The sequence below is a fragment of the Hetaerina americana genome, unplaced genomic scaffold, assembly GCF_022747635.1.
Source record: "Hetaerina americana unplaced genomic scaffold, ioHetAmer1.1.p SCAF_252, whole genome shotgun sequence".
In the NCBI taxonomy this organism is placed as follows: Eukaryota; Metazoa; Arthropoda; class Insecta; order Odonata; family Calopterygidae; genus Hetaerina; species Hetaerina americana.
The window spans coordinates 55594-78768 of NW_027286822.1; the positions used below are offsets into that span (position 1 = coordinate 55594).

At 33.2% G+C, this 23175-nt stretch overlaps 1 protein-coding gene across 1 annotated transcript; it reads left to right on the forward strand.

Moving 5' to 3' along the window:
• Positions 1 to 5885: 5885 nt before the first annotated feature.
• Positions 5886 to 22949, forward strand: LOC139689596 (transcription factor Sp9-like; the record flags this gene model as incomplete). The annotated part of the gene is made up of 6 exons (XM_071586757.1): positions 5886 to 6290; positions 8137 to 8628; positions 9766 to 10236; positions 15730 to 15878; positions 22040 to 22145; positions 22749 to 22949. Coding segments are annotated over 6 exons (1824 nt in total), but the record flags the coding sequence as incomplete, so codon positions are not given.
• Between the last annotated feature and the right edge of the window lie 226 nt (positions 22950 to 23175).

Below are 23175 nucleotides of genomic sequence, written 5' to 3' on the forward strand. Positions count from 1 at the left end.
CACTAGGATTATTAGTTTACAGTAAAAACAAAGAAAATGCGAATTGCGATTTCGAATTTTACATCAGTTGAATACGATAAACAAACCAACGTTTGACGATCACCTTGGCGACAAGTCAAACAAATGAGGTACGATTTGCGAATAACATAGTAATGAACAAATTTGCTGTAAATATTATACAAAAAGATGACTATCGCAAATTATTGTTTGTTTATTATAGTTTTCGTATTGAACAAATTACTTTCATTTTTATTACGAATGAGTCCAAAACAATGACGAAGCGAATCGCGTGTATAGAAACACTCACGTGATTAAATTAATATTCTGTACATGATACGCATAAAATTATCTCCTAATTCGTGTGCATATCAATACCATATCAACAATTACCGCCATTTTTTTACTATACTTTGCGATACACGTAAATTCAATTGCTTCCCATATTAATTTAGTATATATTAAGAAAGTGCCATTGAAATCCTTTCCGTAAAACATTAATCCTTTACAATTAATATAATATTGGAATTAAAGGAAAAAAAAAACGCCCGAAGCGAATTAAAATTTCTGAATACGTTCAGTTGTTACCATAGCAACGAAGACCTTGTTTATTTTTTCGTTAGCAACGCATAAACAACTTATATGTTTTCTATTTTATACGATGTTATGATTGCCAACGTGATAATAATAATTTGAACACTTATACGTTGTTTTTTCAAAGCTTTTTATTATTTGAGAGTCATTTGTTCTGTCGTGATTTATATATTTTGTATTAATATGGCATGTGTGTGTGTGGGGTGGTGTAAGTCCGTTGCTATGGCAACGACAGTGATGTAAGACGGCTTGTGATTGGTTGAGTTCGTTCGCATTCCGTCCAATTAAAATACCCGAATAGTAATAACTAGTATTGAATTTGACGAATGAAATATACTTGTTTGTTGTTATTTTTACGTCAAAGTTGGAGACAAAATGGCGGATTATTAAACAAAATTAATTGGAAATTGAAAGAAAAAATATTTCCTGGTGGTTTCATGTTTTCTGTTCGAAGAAATTTGTCTCAGGATAATAAAAATTAATGAATTCCTTAGTTTTATAGCTTTAAAATAGGTTTCAAAAATGTAAAAAATCGAAATATAATTTAAAAAAATGAAAAATTAAATGAAAAAATAAGCTCCGTTTTCAAATAATGAGCCTCGAATGACGTACGAGTCATTAAAAAAAATAAAAATCCCAAGACAATCATAAAAAATGGCTAAACGTAATGGGTTTTAATCTTTTTTTTAAGCCGTCCGGCGCATATAATTACATGACCTTCTCCGTGATAAGTCTCCGTTCTCCGTACATGACGTTGAAGAGTTTTTTAAGCAATTAAAAATAAACGATGCGTGGGATAAATCGGCCATTTTCCACACAGACATCGCAGACATAAATTCAAAAACCAAGATAATCGTCCGGTTGTTTATCGAGCCGTTTCCATTGGATACGCACCTCATCTGTTTACGACGACGCCGTGTTAGAAAAGATGGCTTCCACTACTAATTCGAATATCACCATTCCGACATTTTATCCACTTAAAAACATGTTTTATACTACTTTTATTGGGTAAAATACTATTTCAAACATTTATTTCACAATACTATTCCAAATACCATTCGTTAAAGCCACCCAAAAAGGTATTCCGAGCGTAAACTCCGACGCGAAATTCCGACATTTTTAATGAAAAAGCATGTTTTTTCGCTGAAATAATGACTTAGAACGAACTTTACAAGTTGATTAAACCTTAAGTTGGGATTAATACTGATGAAATTATGTTTTAAGCTAGGTTATTTGAGTTTTAAGAAGGAATTAGCTGATTTCTTAAGAATATTAAAATTTTTGCCTAAGGTAATGAGCTAATCAGATGAATTTGAACTTGATGTATGAAGATGAACTTGAGTAATCTATATTTTACGTTCATAATAATAGATTTATATACTTTTTCACTCAATAAATCATCTTAAAATGTTAATATAACATTGTTTTCAGTTTGAAAACACGAAAAATAAATAAACAAAGCCCGTCGCCACTACTATCACGTTGATATTATCAAATGAACTACAACAAAGGCAACACATTCATTGGTTTTACGAACATTTGTTGTAAACAGTGTATTATAAGGAACGAAACACAAAAAAATAAATAAACAAAATCCCTTTGTCACAACAAACACCTAGATATTAACAAATGACGTACGATATACGCAACTCATTCATTGGTTTTACGAACATTTTTTGTAAACACTGTGTTATAATGAACGAAACACAAAAAAATAAATAAACAAAATCCCTTTGTCACAATAAACAAATATATATTAACAAATGACGTACGATATACGCAACTCATTCATTGGTTTTACGAACATTTGGTATAAACAAAATGTTGTGAGGAATGAAACACAAAAAAATAAATAAACAAAATCCCTTTGTCACAACAAACACGTAAATATTAACAAATGACGTAGGATATACGCAACTCATTCATTGGTTTTCGAACATTTGTCGTAAACATATATATCAACAAATATATAAACAAATAAGGGACATTATACGTAAACAAATATATGTGTGTTCCTTTTTACGGTTGGTCACTATACACCCTCCGCCACACGCCCTCGCGGCGGTATGTGGGCCATTATGCAGATGTAGATGAAGAAAACAAAGTGTTTATAAGGAACGAAACACAAAAAAGTAAATAAACAAAACCCCTTTTGTCATTACAAAACACGTAAAAAAGAACAAATGACGTACGATATACGCATCTCAATCATTTATTCTAACGTAATCCTTTTTGGTTTCATATTTATTTGAGGCGAAATTTGTTTACGAATTGTTTTATCATTGCGCAATTGTTTTATTGGAATATTTACGCATACGCAATGATGGAAACCATGCCGACGAAGTTTATTCTGATTAAACCATTTTATTTTTGAGGTTTACACTGCTTTTACGCAGCAAAACCATTTAATCCTGGCTCCTGGATATATTTATATATATATATATATATATATATATATATATATATATATATATATATATATATATATATATATATATATATGTAACCTCCCACACGTAAGTGACGTCCCGTCATCGCTTTAGCCCCCCTGGGTCTAATAAAATTCCGAATGGTTCCATCTCTCCTCTAACCATACACCTCACCCTCTCTCTCTCCCCCACCCCTGGTCTGTCCCCTTGTACATTCGGAAAAGGGGTCGGTCCACGAAGCCATAAAATCTCTCCATACCCCCAGCATCCCTCCGTCGCTAACGGATACGGTTCATCCCAAAAACCCTTAACGGGTCAGCAGGACTGGATATCCCGTGACGCGGAGGGGTTGGGGTTTGAAGTGTGTTCTCCCCTCCCTTCCTTAAGGGGTTTTGGTTTTATGCGTTCCATTCATATATATATATATATGTATAGGGGAATGGGCAGGGGGTGTCTGGTGGCCTAATGGACCATTCTTAAACTGAATCTCCCCTCAAGACTTCGGGGGGACTTCCGGAGATGCAGGGGATCGTGGAAGGGATTTGTCGTGTGATTGACGCATTAATGGGACCCTAGGGGTAACAGGGGTTACGTCCGGGTTTGACGGGAGCACTCATCTTTGGCTGTGGTAAATAATTCGGACGACTTTAAGGGTTAAACTATCTTATGAGGTCAGAGATTGGATGGATTGTGATATCTTGACGCTTTTAGGGTATGGAAAAGGGTGTCTATGCGAAAGAAACATGGGAATTTTATTTACCCTTCTAAGGGTTCTTCTGTTGTGAGATATCTGCGTCCATTTTCGTTTGCGATTAATCGATATAATAGTTTGGTAGGTCGATTATTATTGTTGTTTGATAGATCGATGTTATTTTTGGTGTTTTAAGTGCTTTCGATAGTCCTTTGTCTTTGTCTATGGTTTATGCTATTTCGTCGTCTTGTTGGTAAACTTTGGGAGATATCCGCGTCCATTTTCATTTGCGATTAATCGATATAATCGTTCGATGGGTCGATTATTTTTTTATAGTTCTACGTGTTTTCGCTGGTCTTTTGTCTTCGTCTATGGTCTATGCTACTTCGTCGCCTAGTTTGGAAACATTTTGAGATATCTGCGTCCACTTTTGTTTGCATTTAATCGATATAATAGTTTGGTAGGTCGATTATTATTGTTGTTCGATAGGTCGATTGTTATTTTTGGAGGTGTACGTGTTTTCGATAGTCCTTTGTCTCCGTTTGTACTTATGTTATTTTGTTATCTTTTTGGGAAACTTTGCGAGATATCTGAGTCCATTTTCGTTTGCGATTAATCGATATCATCGTTCGATAGGTCGATAAATATTGTTGTTCGATAGGTCGATTTTTTTATACTTTCTTGTGTTATCGATAGTTCTTAGTCTTTGTCTATGGTCTGTGTTGTTTCCTCGTTTTGTTGGGAAACTTGTCGAGGTTTCTGCTTCCATTTGCGTTGGCGATTAATCGATATAATCGTTAGATAGGTCGATTTTTGCATGTGATCGATATGACGTAATTAAGTACGTTTAAAAAAGGTTATGCTGCAATTGAAATTTATGTACATTATTTATTTATATAAATTTATATCAATTATTATGATTATCGATTGTATCTTTCGATAGGACTTTTCGATATATCGCAATATGTGTTTGTGAATTTTGGAATTGTTTCCCTTTTAATTATTTATCCTAATTTTTATTCAATATTATTTTTAAAACAAAAGAGAAGCTAAGGATATTCCCCTTTTCAATATCGTAAAAAAATTAACATGTTACTATTTTTACGATTTATCGATATAAAACTATCGAACTCGTAATGAACGATACCACCGTTCGATATATCAAAAGTCTACTCTTATCCAAACAACAATAAGAGTCGCTCGCTTACACGAGGGGGTGGATTTTCAGAAGACGAACCCCACTCTTCCAAAAAAAAATGGTACATATCTTCTTCAGGGTTTGAGGGTTAGGGTTTTAAGGGTTCACAACTGAAGATGATCTCCCCCTAGGGACAGGTTGGGCGCATTTGAGGGTTGACTGGTAAAGGGTATCAGGGTCATAAATAATCCTTAACCTCAGGGTTTAAGGATACTGGGTGTTCCAAGGGGACAAGGCGCTGTAGGGGACACCCTTTAAGTAACCACAGACCCCTGGAGACAGGGTATGATATATATATATATATATATATATATATATATATATATATATATATATATATATATATATATATATGATTTCGTCAAAGTATCACGGGGAAGTTTAGAATAAAAAACTTGGACATCAACAAACAATATAATAATAGTTAAAAAGAACGCTCACACGTTATTTCTTAAAAATTCCGACGGAATTTAGCTCCGTCTTCCTCAGAAGAAGAGACAGTAGCACTCAATTTCAGAAGCAATCACACGGTAGTACTTGGAGTAGCATCTTTTCTTCTGAGGAAGGCGGAGCTCAATTTGTCGAACTGATTTAAGGAATAACAATATATATATATAATTTATATTTATACATATAAGTATATGATACGTAACTATCATATCTGGGACAGACTATAGTTAATCCTATATGACGTTTTTTTTCAATTCATTGATAAACACTCGTATATGACGTTTAATAACTATATTCATAGCATTTGAAATATTTCAAACAGATTTTTTGGTTCACAAAGGTCTAACAGACTTTAGATAGATTACAAATTGACGTAATATCTATACATAGGCCTTTCAAATTGGTTATATTCTAGCTATAAATTCATTTCATTACTACGTAGTAGTGTCATCTATTCGATAAGCAACCATCATAGTCGGAACGGTCTATAGTTCCCTAACGTTGCCAAACCTCTTTCTTTTCCCAGGAGCACCCAGGCCTTCGGGGCTCTCCACTGGCCATGTTGGCCGCCCAGTGCAACAAACTCTCATCCAAGAGCCCTCCGCCATTGGCGGACGCGGCCGTGGGCAAGGGAGGCACCGGTAGTGGTTTTCATCCGTGGAGGAAGTCCGGCAACGTCGGGCAGCAGGGCGGAAACCTGGCAACGTCGGCTGGGTTGGGGGGTGGGGTACAGAAACACAGCAACTCGCCACCGCCTTCGACGGCGCTGCAGTCGGCTGGGCCTTCAATCTACGGCACTGGGGGTGGTGGGTGTGGTGGTGGGGCCGGTGGGGGCCTGGGGGCCGGTGGGGGTCCTCCTGGGGGCGAGCTATACTTCGGTCATGACCCGCAGGCGGCGGCGGCCGCGGCTGCGGCAGCTGCGCTTCTGAAGGTAAGCTATGGCTTCAGAATAACCCCTGAATAAATCTTAACTTAACTATAGTCTGTGCCTAGTATCCTTCTACTGTAAGCAAATATAAAATATTCGCATGAATAATGGTTATATTAAAGTAATTTCTTTATATATAATAAGCTGTAATGTCTTTATATTGCGAACAGCTTATGAAAGACCCCATAAGAAATCCAATGAAACTATAGTCTATGCCTAGTATCTTGGGTATGACTCTCCTTTTGACCAGTGTACCATATTCGTCCAAGTATTGTTCTTCTAAACCTAATTTATTGATATATGATTAGCTAGAGTTGTCCTGATATTGTGAAAAAGCTATAAAATACCCAATAAGAAATTTTAATTTAACTATAGTCTATACCTAGTCTCTTGGGTATAACTTTACTTAACGCAAAAGCACCATTTCTGTCGATACAATGTTCATATTAACGTAATTTCTACATCTATAATGAGTTGTAGATATCCTAATCCTGTGAACAGACCATAAAATACCCCATAAGAAATCTTAGGTGAACTATAGTCTGTGCCTAGTATCATGAGCAATGTCTGTTACCTGTGTTACTTAACAATAAACTGGCATCATTGTTGTGTCTCCTGACGCTATTCCTTTATCTAAACTATTATCTATAAACCTTGTAAATATTCATAGACCCCGGAAAACCCCATAAGAAATTTGAATAAACTATAGTCTATACGTTCTATCATGGGTATAATACTCACATACGTCAATACAATATATTCGTCTGTTAACTGTTTATCTAAATGTTATTTCTTCTCATAAAATGAAGTTTACACGTCCTTAAGTTAAGAATAGGTTAAGGAAGAACCCGAAAGATGTTTTTAAGAAACTATAGTCTATCTGTTGTATTTTGGGTATAGCCTTATTTCACGCAAAGGCACCGTTGTTGTTTAAATCTTGACGTAATACTGTCTTTTATAATGAGCTGTAGTCGTCTTTAACCGGTGTACAGATTATAGAATGATTCCTAAGGTATGTTTCTAAGAAACTATAGCCTATGCATTGTATCTTGGGTAGAGCATACTTTGACGCAAATTCACAATTGTTTTCTACATTGTGTTTATTTGCATAATACCTATGCATCGAGCTGTAGGTATCTTTAGCTTGTGAAAACACTAAAGAATCAACCATAAGAAGTTTTAAAGAAAACTATAGTCTATACGTTTTATCTTGGGTATAGCATTTTTTTATGCAATTGTACCGTCTGTGTCTTAAATAGGTTTTTCACAGCGTAATTAATTTTTATATAAGGCGCTGTAATCGCCTTTAACTTGTGAGCAGACTTACTAATGAACCATAAGATATTTTAAAGAAACTATAGCCTATACGTACTTTCTTGGTTGTAATACGTGTACATGTAAATAAATTATTTTCTTCCAAATATTGAATTTTGGTCTTGACTTAGTTTTGTTCAATAAAATGAACTCTAGATGTCCTTAAGGTGTGAAAAACTATAGAATATTACGTATAAATATAAATAAACTATAGTCTGTTCGTTTACTTTGGTATTAGAGTCACTTACGACAGTACACAGTGTTTTGGCATAATTTTCGTTGAATGAACGTAATTTGAGCGCGTAAATTGATGTAAAATTTCGATATTTCCAGCGATTATTGCAAATTCCGACAAGATAAGTGGATAAACTATAGTCTGTGGCTTCATTCTTGGGTATTAGAGTCGTAATAAGGTATAAATGTAGCGTTTACCATTGATTAAGACGTTTTTTTTGCATGATTTGTGATAGATAAAGGTAAAAGGTCCATCATACAAAGGTCAGACTATAGTCACAATGTTTTTTTTGCCCAACAGGTCGACACACATCACGCACACCAGCTCGTCTACGCCAGACCGTACGACGCGTGGAACTTTGGCAACACCGCCAACGCCGGCAACGTCGCGAACGGGACGGGTGCCACGGGCGGGCACCATCACCTTCACCACGCTTCGGCGCACCACCAAGGAGGTCACTTAGGCAAGACGGGTGTCGAATCAGGTCTATCATCCGGCGTTGCCATGTCTTCGTCGGCGTCCAACGTTGCCACGTCGCTCACAACTGCCGCTACGTCATCCTGCGGGTCAACTTCGTCATCATCGTCGTCTTCTACGTCATCGTCCAACTCGGGAAGCGTGGCAACGCCGCTCAGCTGGTGGGACATGCACCACGGCAACGCGACGGCATGGTTGGATATGGCAACGGCGCCTGCGGGATCATTAGGATACCATCACCATCACCACGCGACTGATTACGCTCACCATCTGCATCACGCGCACCACGCCATGCACCATCACCATATACTGCAGGTGGGTTCGTTTACATGGCAACGTCGTAAAATAAAATTATTTCTGGATGTTGTTGATAGTTACGGAATATAGTTCATGGGTTATTATTTGGAATACAGTTACCATGTTGCCAAATGTCTTAATATTGTTGTTTGGCAACATTAACTGGCCTAACTGACGATAGTTATCGGTCGCAATGGTCCGTTATCATGTATTTATAATGATCGATGGATATCAACCGATTACACGGGTGGTGTTGACATAATTTTGCAATTTTAAATGTTTTTTTATTGCCTCGAGATATTTTTTTTAAGCCTAAATAAACATTTTTGCGCCTGAAATTTATAATTTTTAAGTTTTTTAAAATGTTGGATAAGCTATCTAAAAATAGCAACTGTTTCGACAGACATTGTTGCAAATAAATTTACGGATGAATTTTTATACTTTAAAATAAGTATTATTTTTTGATAAAAATGGCGATTTTTTTGTTCATTTTTTTGTTTTATTCACTTAAATACTTAGAGGATATGTAGATAATATTATTAATCATGCGTGGTACATGTTGCTAGATTATTGATTAGATGGTTAAGGTGTAAAAAGATTTATATAAAAGGATACTCTGGTTCGAATCTCGTTCAAGACAATTTTTTTTCTTTTTAAAATGATGATGATTTTTTTCATAATGGACACAAATGCTTAAGAGTTTTTAAAGTGATGTGTTTTTTAATATTTTTGTCCTTTTAAATTAACCTAATTAAATGTAAAAGGCAATATAATATCTTTTTCACTTTGATGCTAGACTAACCCGGGTTCGAATCAACATCGAGTCAAATTTTTCTTCACTTCCAAATCGCCCTAAAGGAAGTCAAAATGGCCTTTGTTGCGTTATTAATTCATTTTTAATATAAATATATATTTATTTCGTTTCTTTATGTTATTAAAAATGCATAAATTCTACATTTTCGCTCTTTTTAACTTTGATGCTAGACTAACCCGGGTTCGAATCCGGGTCGAGTCAAGTTTTTTTCCACCCTCAAATCACTCTTAAATACGTCGAAATGGTCTTTTATGTGTAAGTACTTCATCTTTTATATTATTAAATATTATTGTCGGTTCTTTATAATTAAAAACGTATAAATTCTACATTTTCGCCAACAGGACACGTATAAGGCAATGCTTCACCCGTCTCCGACTTCGCCGTCATCCGGTTCCGCCGCTCCGTCGCCCTCATCGACTTCCGCACCAGGTTCCGCCCCGGGCGGACACCACCAGGGCGGCCCCCAGGCACCTCCTGCCCCACTTCCGCCCCCATCCGCCCCTCAGTACCTCGCCCCTCATCACCCACACCATCACCTGCACCACTATCCCCTCCATATTCCGCCCCCGCCGCCCGGGGCGACTTCCGCAGGGGCGGGTGCAACTCCCGCCCCGGGCGGAGGTCTCGCTCCATCCGCCTCGCCCCTATCCGCCTCCGGACAGCCCGCAAACTCTCCACGTTCCCAGAGGCGGTACACGGGACGGGCGACCTGCGACTGCCCGAACTGTCAGGAGGCCGAGAGGCTTGGCCCGGCTGGACTACATCTGCGCAGGCGCAATATTCACTCCTGCCACATCCCAGGATGCGGAAAGGTCAGTCTAGACGCCGAATCCATTCGACAAAACCAGCGACGATATAATATCGAGTCTAATAACCCTTAAGCGCTTATTAATTCTTCAAATTTTTGCTCAAAAATCGCTTCATAAATGTCTCAACAATGGTCCTATTGTAGGCTCAACAATCGCTTCATTAATTACTTAATAATCCAACATTGTTAGGTTTAATAATTGTTCAATTTTGCTCAACAATCGCCCAGTGAACGTCTTAACAATGGTCCAATTTTCAGGCTCAACAATTCTTCTAAGTTAGACTCAACAATCAATCAGTAAACAACTGATAATAACCGGCCAAAGTTGGGTTCAACAATTGTTCAATGTTTGGCACAAAAATAGTCCATTTGTTAAAGTCGTTCATTGTTCAATTTTTGGTTCGATAAACGTTGAAATAATGACTTAATGATCGGCCAATGTTCAGTTTGTTAATTGCTAATTGTTTGGCTCAAAAATCACTCAAGATAAGACTTAATTATTGTCCATTTTCAATTATTTTCCCTTAACAATTGTTCTAAGTTTGGCTCAAATATCGCTCAGGAAAGGACTGATAAAAAGGAAGAATGTTGGGTTGAATTTTTGTTAAAATTTTGGTTTGTGTAAATAATATTCCAAATATGGTTATCACAACCATTCAATGTTGGGCTCAACAATCGCTCATATAAATGACTTCGTCGATAGTTCAAAGTTGGGCTCGATATTCGCTTAATGACGACCTAAGTAGTAGTAGTTTTTAGGGGAGGCGACCGACAGCTAAGGTCATTTGCGCCATAGGGGATGGACAGGAAAGGATGAAGGGTGGAGAGAAACCCGGCGTCGGCATTAGCCTACTACTCTTTACGAAAGGCGCCCGCAGGGGGGTCCGCAGCTTAACGTCCCATACGACGGACGCCGTACTCACTCAAAGTGCCCTCCACAAAGCACCTCAAGTAGGGATCGAGATATCTCTGAAAAATATTCAACACCGCCGGGATTTGAACCCGCGCCCTCAGGGTGGGAAGCCAGTACGTTAGCCCCCGCACCATCTCGATCCCCATGACGACCTAAAAACATGCTCAAATTATGACTCAAAAACCGCTCAAAGGACGATTTTAATAATCATCCCAGGTTAGACTCAATATTTGCTCAATTTACGATTTGATAATAGTCCTAAATTTGGCTCAACTAAGGCTTAAATTCCGGGTTCATAGTTGATTAACAGTTTGACCGAAAATTTGGTCAATTTACGACTTAACAATCAAAATCGTCAAAGTTTTCTATTATCAACAACCACTCAACTTTGAGTACAACAATCGCTAAAAAAAAACCATACTCGCATTAATGATACGTAACAATAAAATTCGTATTGTCCTATCAATAACTATCGACAATTGGAAAACATTTTGCGAACAGCATATGTATATCAATGTTTAATGGTTTCCAAGACAATCTGGGGCATTGTTCAGTAGTTATCGCCATGGCAACGTATAAACAATGCATAATTTAATCTCGTTTCAGAGATAGTCGTAATTTTTCCCAACAAACCATTTCGCCACCGTAAAATTCCCCCCAACTTAAAACCACCAACTTTTCAAAACATTCCCATCGTAAATAATTACTTTCTTAGAAAATTCTAAATTTAAACTCAAACTCAGTAAAGATTAGACGCTCCCGTCTTCTTAAAAGGAATAAGACTTTAGCGTACGTGAGCAGTGAGTCTCCAATTAGCCCCACCATGAGAAAGAACGGTGGAATAGCTGGTAATTATGGGCGATCTGTTGAAGTGGCGATTTCCGCGACATCCTGTGTGGTCCGGGGAAATTAATTTATCTCGCGAAGCAGGTGCTCAAGAAATGGAACGAGTCTACGCTTTCCGTTTCCCGTGGATAGAAAAAAATACATTAAAAAAGTGTATTTCTTCGTAAAAAAACTCAATCGGGACTCCTATTTCATACCAAGAAGACATCTATCTGTGATAGAAGACACGGTATACCTTAAAAACGCCTTAAAAACTGTTTCGGACCCAAAAAACGACTCAAAACCCGATGAAAACACCGTAAAAATCAGATATTTCATTTAAAATAATATTTTTCACGTAACCATAGTTAAAAAACATGTTAAAAAAGTGTATTTCTTCATAATAAACTCAATCGGGACTTATATTTTATACCAAGAAGACATCTATCTGTGATAGAAAACACGGTATACCTTAAAAACGCCATAAAAAACTATTTCGGACCCAAAAAAGGACTCAAAACCCTATGAAAACATCGTAAAAATCAGATTTTTCATTTAAAACACGAATGAACTTGGAAAAAAATTGACATTTTTCACGTAACCGCAGTTAAAACATTTAAAAAAGGGTATTTCTTCGTAGACATCAATTAGAACTCCTATTTTACACCTAGAAAAGATACTACTATTATAAATAACATCCTAGACCTAAAACACAACTAAAACATTAAATAGAACTCAAAAAAGGACTTAAAAATCGATGAAACCGTCGTAAAAAAGGGAAATTTTATTAAAAATACCAATGATATTGGACATAAACTGTTATTTTTCACGTAACCTCGTTAAAAAAGGATAAAAAAAGGCTATCACTTCGGAAAAATAATATAAGGACTCATGGTTTACACCTAGAAGACATCTATCTATGAAAGAAGTCATATCAGACCTGAAAAAAACACCTTAAAATTATATAGAACTAAAAAGTTAAGATTAAAACCACAAAGAAACGGCAGAAATTCAGAAATTTATCTTTGTATGTACACGGAACTCAAAAAAATGACTTGAAAACCCATAAAACCCAAAAAACAGACATTTCATTCAAAAAACCAGTGATACTGAACATTTATCGTCATTTTTCATGAAACAACACTAAAAAACGCATTAAAAAAAGGGTATTGTCTATGAATATGGATTGAAAAGGAGTTAAGCGTGTGTTCTGAATCCAGGCAGAATATATCCAGGCTAGATGACAAAGTAGACCTGTTACATAACGATAAAAAAAGATTTTGAAGTCGATAAATGACATAAAAAACGTTAAAAAATAAAAAAATAAAAAACAGGGAAATATTACCCAAGGTACGATGATACCATATGTATATATATATATATATATATATATATATATATATATATATATATATATATATATATATATATATATATATATATATATATATATATATATATATATATATATATATATATATATAACGACGGCAGTTAGCCTCAAAATTGTTTCGTCACTAGATTCAAAATAAAAAAACCCTCCCATTCTAACCAATCACCGCTAAAAAGACTTCGTATTCGCCATTCTTCAATTTCGCAAATCACTCCGATGGATATGGTAAAGGGAAGAAAGTTTTGCGGTCATTACGGACAGATACAGACACGTAGACACGTAGACAGAGACACGTTGAGGCACTCAAAAGGGAATCACCGCTATAACCATCTGTCGATAGTTAGAGATCGAGAATAAATGATTGAACAATTGACGGCGGATGAGCGCAGTTCGATTTTGAAACATGGGCGGCAAATAATTCTTTTTTTGTTTGTTTTGCATCGCTATGGAGATTTATAAACGATACGAGATTGTTTATTTCCTTCCAAAGCTTCGAAAACGCTTCTTGGAATTGATTTCAGCGGAGATACAACTCAAGAAACCAACCAAAACAGATATAATTTAATCCCCGTCGTGACTTCACACGAATAAATCGGCCATTACAGACGCAATTACCAACTACGAAAGGCCTTACTCATGACGCAATGCCATTTATGCATCACTTATCCCTCTTGTAATTGACTTTGTCGTCCTAGTAGTCACTCAAGGCTTTAAAAATCGAATTATTTCCAGTTTTGTTCAACCTAAACTACGGCCATATTGCCGGTAACCAAGTCAATAACAAATCCTTAGCAACGGGAACTTTTACCCGTTGTGTACGACGCCATATTGAATTAACAAATTTCCTTCAAAATATTTTAATTTAAATAATTTAACGACAAATTCTACTGTACATGCTTATTAAACAGTATTATTCTAGTATTTAATGAGTAAAAAATACTCTTTTGAGGTAAATTAGAGGATAATTATAGGGAAAACTGAAATATTACTGAGTTAATACCATGTATAGTAGATTTTATACCAAAATTTGTTAAATATCTATTTAAATATATCCGATTTTACATGTTTTTCGTTGTTTGATTTTAGTTTTTCAATTGTTTATCATTACTTACTTTCGGAGATGCATAATTTTAACGAACAGCGTGCATTCCATAAGTAATGCAATTTAATTTTTAACGCCGTTTCTATTGGTCTAAGTAGGATTAAACGTTTTTAAGTATGCGCCCCGGGGCCATCTTGTTTTTGATTTTCACTTCGAATTAGGGTTTATTTTTGTTTATTCTTTTATTTTCAAATATTTTCCATGCTAAAATATAAAAAAATATGAATGCAAAGCTATATCTTTAATTCCTTAAAATAAAATCTTTGAATTAATTTTTTGAATTTAATGAAAATTAGAAATGTAAATAAAGAATCAAGATGGCGTGCGGGGCAATTTTTTCAATTATAGGAATATCGGATTTTTTTCCCTGGTTATTTAAACTTTCCGTCGAAATATGAAATTTTTATATATGCAAACTTATTTATTTTTTAAATCCGTTGATAAAAACTGTTAAAATTATTTTTAAAATAAAGGAGATACGAAAGCCGAAGTGTTTAAAAAATCCAAGATGGCGCCCGGCGAATCTTCAAAAATTCGATTTATTTATATATTTTTTATTTTTCGTTTATCTATTGTCAAATTTCAAATCAAATAAATAAAAGATGTTATTGTTATTCGACCTATGCAAAAAAATTAAGCCTAAATTCATGTTACAAGTCGATATAAAACGTTCCAATTTAGTTTTTTTCTCTTTAATACCTACGTAAAATATGTAAAAGTAATTTAACAAAATAAAAAAATCGAAATGGAATACGGAGCGAAAAAAATTAAAGATTGCGCCCGTGGCCTTCTTGTTTTTTTCACCTAGATTTTTTTTACTTCCTCTTTCACTTCTTCTTAATTTTGGAGGTGTATGTAGCGTAAATTAAAAATATTTAAAACTTGGCAAATGCTTTTAGTCTGTAACCAATTATTTGTAAAAAATATTAAAAAAAGAAATAAAAATAAACTAAAATTTTAGTACGAAAAATTCTAAGATGGCGTCCGGCGTGATCTCAATTTTTTCAATTGGAATTTCGAATTTCTTTTCCTTTCTAATCCGTTTAATTTCTTACCTCACAAGTCGAAATGCGAAATATAAATATAAATTTATCAATGCAATCCTTAAAATAAAACTTTGAAATGTATATTTTAAAAATAAGATACGAAATCCGAAGTGTAAATCAATCCAATATGGCGTCGGGCGCATTTTCCAAAATTCGATTTTTTTTTGCAATTTTTTCGCAATTTTTTTCATGGCAATAATATCTCTCTTTTCTTGCAGGTATACGGTAAGACGTCGCACTTGAAGGCGCACCTCCGTTGGCACACAGGCGAGCGTCCATTCGTCTGCAATTGGCTCTTCTGTGGAAAGAGGTTCACTCGCTCTGACGAGCTACAGAGACACCTACGCACCCACACGGGAGAGAAGAGGTCAGTTGAAAACAAAAGCGACACGACACCCGAAAACCAAAGCATAGGTATATATAGCAAATTATAATAACTAAAAATTTATATCAATATATCTATGTTTTAATTATTTTCCCCAGAACAAAAAAATATTTGTATATCTATATAATTTCCTTTGCATATTAATTTCTAAAAAAATAATACATTTTTTTTTGGAAATCCCGCTAAAACATTTCGTGAAATTTTTCATGAAAACATTTTTCATGAAAAACCTTTTCATAAAAATATTTTTCATTGAAAAAATATCATAAAAAAATTGATTGATATTTGAGAACTCTCTTTTTCTCGCGAAGTATTTTTCCCACTGGAATAACGATTATATCATTAGAAAGGTATTTTATATTTCTAAAATAACTATTTCTACGACTTTTCCTCTTAATGTTGAAAAAAATCAATTTTAAATGTACGTAAAAAATTAGAAAAAAAATTTCGTGAAATTTTTCAAATTGTTTTTCATGAAATTTGAAAAAACTTCGACACCAGAATAAAAATTATATCGTTAGAAAGATATTTTATTTTTCTAAAATATCCAAATACGAATTTTTCGTATTTTTAAAAAAATGGCTGTTGTTGCAAATAATAAACATTTGTATGGAAAATTATCTGATATGATATAGGCTTAGGACAGTAATTTTAAGAAATAATCCTTTTTTAATGTAATCCCCGTAAAACGTTTTGAAAATTTCGTGAAATTTTACGAAAAAAAATCGGTTATTTTGTCAAATTGTAAAAACGTCAAATTGAAATTTTACGAAAAAAATCGTTTATTTCGTCAAATTGTAATAACTAACAATTTATACTAATATATCTGTTTTAATTATTTTCCCCCGAACAAAAAAAATGTTTATCATTTCCTTATCTTTTAAATTAAAAAAATAATGTCTATTTATCAACATCCCGCAAAACAATTTCAAAAATTTCGTTAAATTTTTTTTACGAAAAAAATAATAATTTTTTGATAAAAATTTGGAAAAAATTGATTTACTCGCGAACTATTCATCCCACTACAGTAACGGATATCTCGCCAGAAAGGTATTTACATTTTTCTAAAAAATGTGTACTTACGATTTATCCGTACGTGTAAAAGAAATTTTTTTTGTGTACTTCCCGTTAAAAATTTATTAAAAAATATTTTAAAAATGTAATTTGTAAAACGTTGATTGGCTTGCGAACTATTTATCTCACCAAAATAATAATTATATCGTTTGAAAGGTATTTTATTTTTCTAAAAGATTTATACTATTGACTATTCCGTATATTTTAAAAAAAGGTTGTTTTTAACGAAAATAAGCATTTTTTCGAATATTTTCTGTTTAAATCTCACTATGATTTACACCTTACCTCCGGATAAGTGTTTAATTCATTTTAAATTTGCCGTTTTCTTAATATATTTAAGAATATACGAGAAATTCTACTTTCTTAACCTTATTTGAACATTTGAGTAATTTCCAATGACAACTAAACTCTGATTTTAAGTCATCGTTCACGTCAATGTTGTTTGGTAACCAATTCGTTTTAAACCATTTTAAACAGAGGTGTATGTATTCAATAGTGTGGTTATATGTGTTCATTGTAGCGTGACGTATTTGATTACCGATGTTAAATACCGTTTTCAAGGTTAACAACATTTCTTGCCATGTTTAAACGTCATTATAAACCCCTATGATCTTCTTGTATGAAATTGTTCTTTTTTACGTTGTTGTTGTTGTTGTTGTTGTTGTTACGTTTTGAAATTGTTTTTTTTCTTTAATATAAATATTAAAAAATTACAATCATTACTTTTTTACGTAAAAATTAAAACAATGCATCATTTTTTAGCGATAAAATTAAAAAACAGAATATTGAATTAAAACCCTCTTCAAAGGAAAATTCCTCTGAAAGAAAAAAAGTTTTTTTCAAAAATTACCAAAAAAATTCAAAATTATTTTTCATCAAAAAAATCAACCGTGTTCGTTAAAATGGCAACGCCATTCCACCATTTTTGTTCTCCAAACGAGAGAGAAAAAACAATGTATTTTGCCTTATTGTTATTCTCAGCACTTAAATCGTTACAGTAACAGATATATATATATATATATATATATATATATATATATATATATGTATATATATATATATGATAAATAAATACTATATATATATATATATATATATATATATATATATATATATATATATATATATATATATATATATATATGTATATATATATATATGATAAAAAAAATACTATACTGGCGTTTTCATACGTTTTTATCTCTCAGAGTTTTTTTAAAATGCCGCGTTTCTATGGATACTCCCAGATAGATCGATAAAAAAGGCCTTTTCTTGATATAATTGTCTATGCATAATATTCCTAATGGAAGGTAAACGACTTATTCATTTAATTAGCAATAAAAGCATCTATCTTAAGCTATTTTCCTATGATTCATAGACTACTGCCAATGCCAAGTTTAAAGAATAACTAAGCCCCCTTTCAAAGTTAAAAAAACCTTTGTTTTAATTAAATTAAAGTACTTTTTGGATTAATTAATTAATTTCGACCTCATTTTCTATTAATTCAACATGCATTTTACATTCTCTGTACGCTAATTCCTTTAGAAATATGAGAAATTACGTAGGAAAGATCATTTTCTTCTTAATATGACATATGTTCAAGTTCTAAAGTTTTTATATTTTTATACGAAAAGCGAAAAACGTTTCAGGTATAAACTTATGAAATATTTTTAAGTAGTTTATGTTCTATTAAATATAATATTTTTAAGGTCATTGGTATAGATAGTTTGGTCACAATTGGTGTTTTTGTAAAGGCGTCACAAACACAAGGACGAAATTACGATACGTTCAAGTTCTGAAGTTTTTTATTATTTATACAGAAACTAACTAAGATATCAAATTCAAAATTATAGAACAAATTAGACTAGGGTCTTTAAAATTCAAATTTAATAGTTTAAAGGTCAGTACAGTGATAGTTTTTTCACAAAATGACGTTTCCTCAAGAAAAGTTCCATTGATAGGAAAGAATTCAAAAGATTCGTTCAATTTCTAAAGTCTATGGTTTTTTTAATGCAAAAATTACTGTAGTAGTTACGTTTAAATTGAAATTGCTGAAACTGAACAAGGTCAAATCAACGATATTTTGGTCAGAATTCAAATTCATGTGAAGATGTACATTTATAGGGGATTTTTATTAAAAACTAGTTCAATATCTCAAGTTTAACGATTTTTTTGCCTCTTCATATTGTAGACATTAAGTTTAAACTGATAAATTATTTTTAAAAATAGTATCTTCTACTAAAAAAATCATCATGAAAGCTAAATACATTGTCAGTTTGGTCAAAAGTGACTTTTACGTAAAGCTAGGCAAATTAAGAAGGACGAATCTTAGCTATGTTCAAGTTCCGAAGTTTTTATTTTTTTTATCTAGAACTAATACCGTAAAACGGTAACAAAGGAAATATTATATTATATCAATATATTTTCGAATTGCATTTTAGGTTTCAAGGTTATTGCAAAAACGGTTTGGTCACAAAAGATGGTTATGTAAAACTATCCATTTAGTACAGACGAATTCAATATCTGATGTAGTTATGATTTTTTAAATTTTTTATCACAAGAACTAAAATATTTTAGCTTTTTTTACTTATACTACATTTAAAACAACATATTTTCAATTGATTTTAATTTTTACAAGGTGATTGTAAAGATAGTTTGGTCACAAATTAAATTTATGTGAAATTATCTATTTAGCAGAGACGAATTCAAGATCTGTTGTAGTTCAGAAGTTTTTTATTTTTTACAACAGAAACTACTGAAGTTAGGCCTTTTAAACTTATACCGCATTTAAAACAATAAAATTTTGATTTATTTTAATATTTACAAGGTCATTGCAAAGATAGTTTGGTCACAAATTATGTTTATGTAAAACTATCCATTTAGCAGAGAAAAAATTTAAGATATGTTCATGTTATAGAGTCTATATTTTTTATTACAAAAACTAATGTGTTTAAAAAGTCTATATATATAATATCTTAGGACAATGTACCCTTAATTTTTATTATCTTTTTAACAAGGTCATTTCAATGATAGTAAGGTCACAATTGACTTATTTGCGAAGCTGTCCTTTAGACAGGATGATTTTAACATCTGTTCACGTTCTAGAGTCTTTCATTTTTTATACTCTGAACAAATTTGAATAATAAGTTTATATTTAAAATATATATTTCAGTTTTATATACATGTTTTCCTAAACATATTCTCAGATTGGGTAAAAAATTGATAGATTGGTCACAATTTTTGTTAATGTGAAGAAGTCCATTTTTAGTGAAGGATTGTAGACATGTTCAATTTCTAAAGTCTATGGTTTTTCTTAAGAAAACTACTTAATTTATAAAGATAAAACTTACCATTTATTTTAGAACAATTTATTACCAATAAATTATCATTATTTAAGGTCATTGCAAACGTTTTGGTCACAATTCACCTGTATGTAATGACGTCCATTAGCAAAGACTAAATCTTAGTTCTACACAATTTCCAAAGTCTAACATTTTTTTCACAAAAGATATTGCAGATATTATGGTTTAAAGTGATATTATATACAAATAAAAAGGTCTTTTAGTTAATAAACCGTCTGAAAAGGTCAATACATTGATAGTTTGGTCACAAATGACCTCTATGTGAATGTATCCATTTGCTGAATCGAATTTAAGATAGGTTTTTTTAGCATTTATTTTCCAAAAATACACTTTATTTTTGATGTGTTTACTGGTAAATAAATTTGGGGGATTTTATTCAGTACATGGGGGAATTTAGTCAGGATATGGGGGATTTAAAACAGTATATTATCAATAGTTTCACTTTTGGAAATTACTATGCAAGGATAGTTTGGGCACAAATGATGTTTACGGGTAAAAATGCCCATTAGACGGAATGAATATCAAATTTTTTAATATCTAAAGTTTTCATTTTTTTATACAATTATTATTACAGTGATAAAGTTTTAACTGATACCATATTTAAAAACCGTGTTTCGTTATTACACATAATTTTTTTCAAGTCCAACGCAAAGATAGTTTCCTCATAATCTACGATTTTGTGACGTAATGTCAATTGAAGAGACCTAATTTAAGATGCGTTCTATTCCTGAAGTCTTTTATTTTTTATTTTGGACACTATTAGAGATATGAAGTTTAAACTGATATTTTATTTGAAATAGATGTATCTTTAATGAAATATTATATCAGAAATGACAGTAAATTTTATAGTTTGGTCACAAAATGACGGTTAAGCAGATATGCCATTTTAAAATGGAGGAATTTTAGATTCGTTCGATTTCTAAACTCATTTTTCATTTTTTATATAAAAAAACAATACATATCATTTTTTAAGTAACGATTAATAAATAAAATAAAGAGCTGGGATTTGTTTTTTAAAAAGTACGCAGTTTTGCGCCAATAAGTTTTTCCCCGCATTTCTGACCAAATTAACTTCAATTTTTTAAAATAACGTTTTTTTATTTGATAATAGACAGAAAAAACATAAACAGAATACTACATTTTCAAACAGAAATATTGGCGACTATTTTTTAAAGTGCGCAATTCTCCGCCATTTCGAGTTTCTTCGCTTAAATGACTAATATTTATATTAATTTTCGTAAAATTCAACTTTAATATGCATAAAAACTGAACAGAGATATTGGAGACTCTTTTTTGAGGTCGCAGTTCTGCGCCATTTTAGTTTTTTCGTATTTGTCACTTAAATATTATATTTTCTAAGAATATTTATCATAAAATTTCAAGTAAAATTCATTCTGCGAGACCTATTACTTATTGTTTTTCGAAATATACACATATATCAGTTGAAAAACTGATTTTCAATAAGGTTAACATATATTTGGCTTCCTACATATTTGGACCATGGCTTCCAATGCTCTATCAATCCCATATTACTGTAGAGGTTTCGTAATTGGTGTTACCCTGTGCCGATTAAGGGTGTCTCTGGTCCCGTTCCCTTTCTATATATCCTTCCAATACCCTGTCCAATGTAGCAATGTTATGTCGTGTCGTCCTATCTGTCCCAAGCCCTCCAAAAGAAGAAGTATGTCTTTCTTATCGCCGAAACAGATTCGCCTGCCCAGTTTGCAACAAGCGATTCATGAGATCGGACCACTTGGCGAAACACGTGAAGACGCACGCGGCGGGAGGGGAAGGCGGCGAAGACGACGAAGAGGTGAGTCGATACATCGATACGTTTATATCGATATTAATTTATAATATCAAATATATCGATAAGGAATTTCAATAAATGTATCTATAAAATTATTGATGAATATATCGATTAATATATCTATTAATTAAGTGATTAATATATCGATCTAAATAAAGATAAGTATATAGATTAATATATCAATACATATATCAATACGCATCGATACTTGCCATTTGAAAAAAAATCGATACTTTGATCGATTATCGAAAAAATTGAAATATTTGTGCGAGCGACAGTGCTTTCAATTTTATACACCAATTAAACATGGCCTTAATCGAAATTTCTTCAAATATCTTTTTTACATTGGTTTTATTCGAGACAACTAATCTAATATTAAAATACAACCTATTAAATAGAAAATATCATATACCTTTGCTTATATGGAAATTTTTCATCATAAATAAATATATATACATAAATACATATATATTAATAAATCAATAAATAAATAAATAAATAAATATATATATATATATATATATATAGGAGGAATTAATATATATTTATTAATACCTCCTATATTCTCAATCTGAATTCTGTATTCCGAATTCCGTTTCTTCAAAGGGAGAAGGAGTAGGGGAGTTGGAGGAAGGCGAGGAGGTTGACGAGTCGTCCACCGTGGCGCCAATGGGACACAGGGTTGCCAAGTTGGGCGGCAAGGGCAGCGGCGATTCCTGCAGCGAGAGCGGTGGAGAGGACGCCAACGGCACCAACGGTCAACCCATGGGTCTGCACCAGCTGGCACCGTCGCAGCGCGACGCATGAGTCAGGTTGGGAGGGGGGAGGGTGGAAGTGCCCCAACCGGCGCCTCCCCTCTCCTCTTTCCTCCCCATACACTACTACGCCGCGAGGTGATGCGGCAACGTCGCTTGGTGATGTGACAACGCCGCCAGATGATTCCTGTGACGTCAATTTGGAGTGAACTGGCAACGCTGCTCGTCTTGATCGTGGCAACTTCGCAAGGAGAAGTGGCAACGTCTTATGAATATGT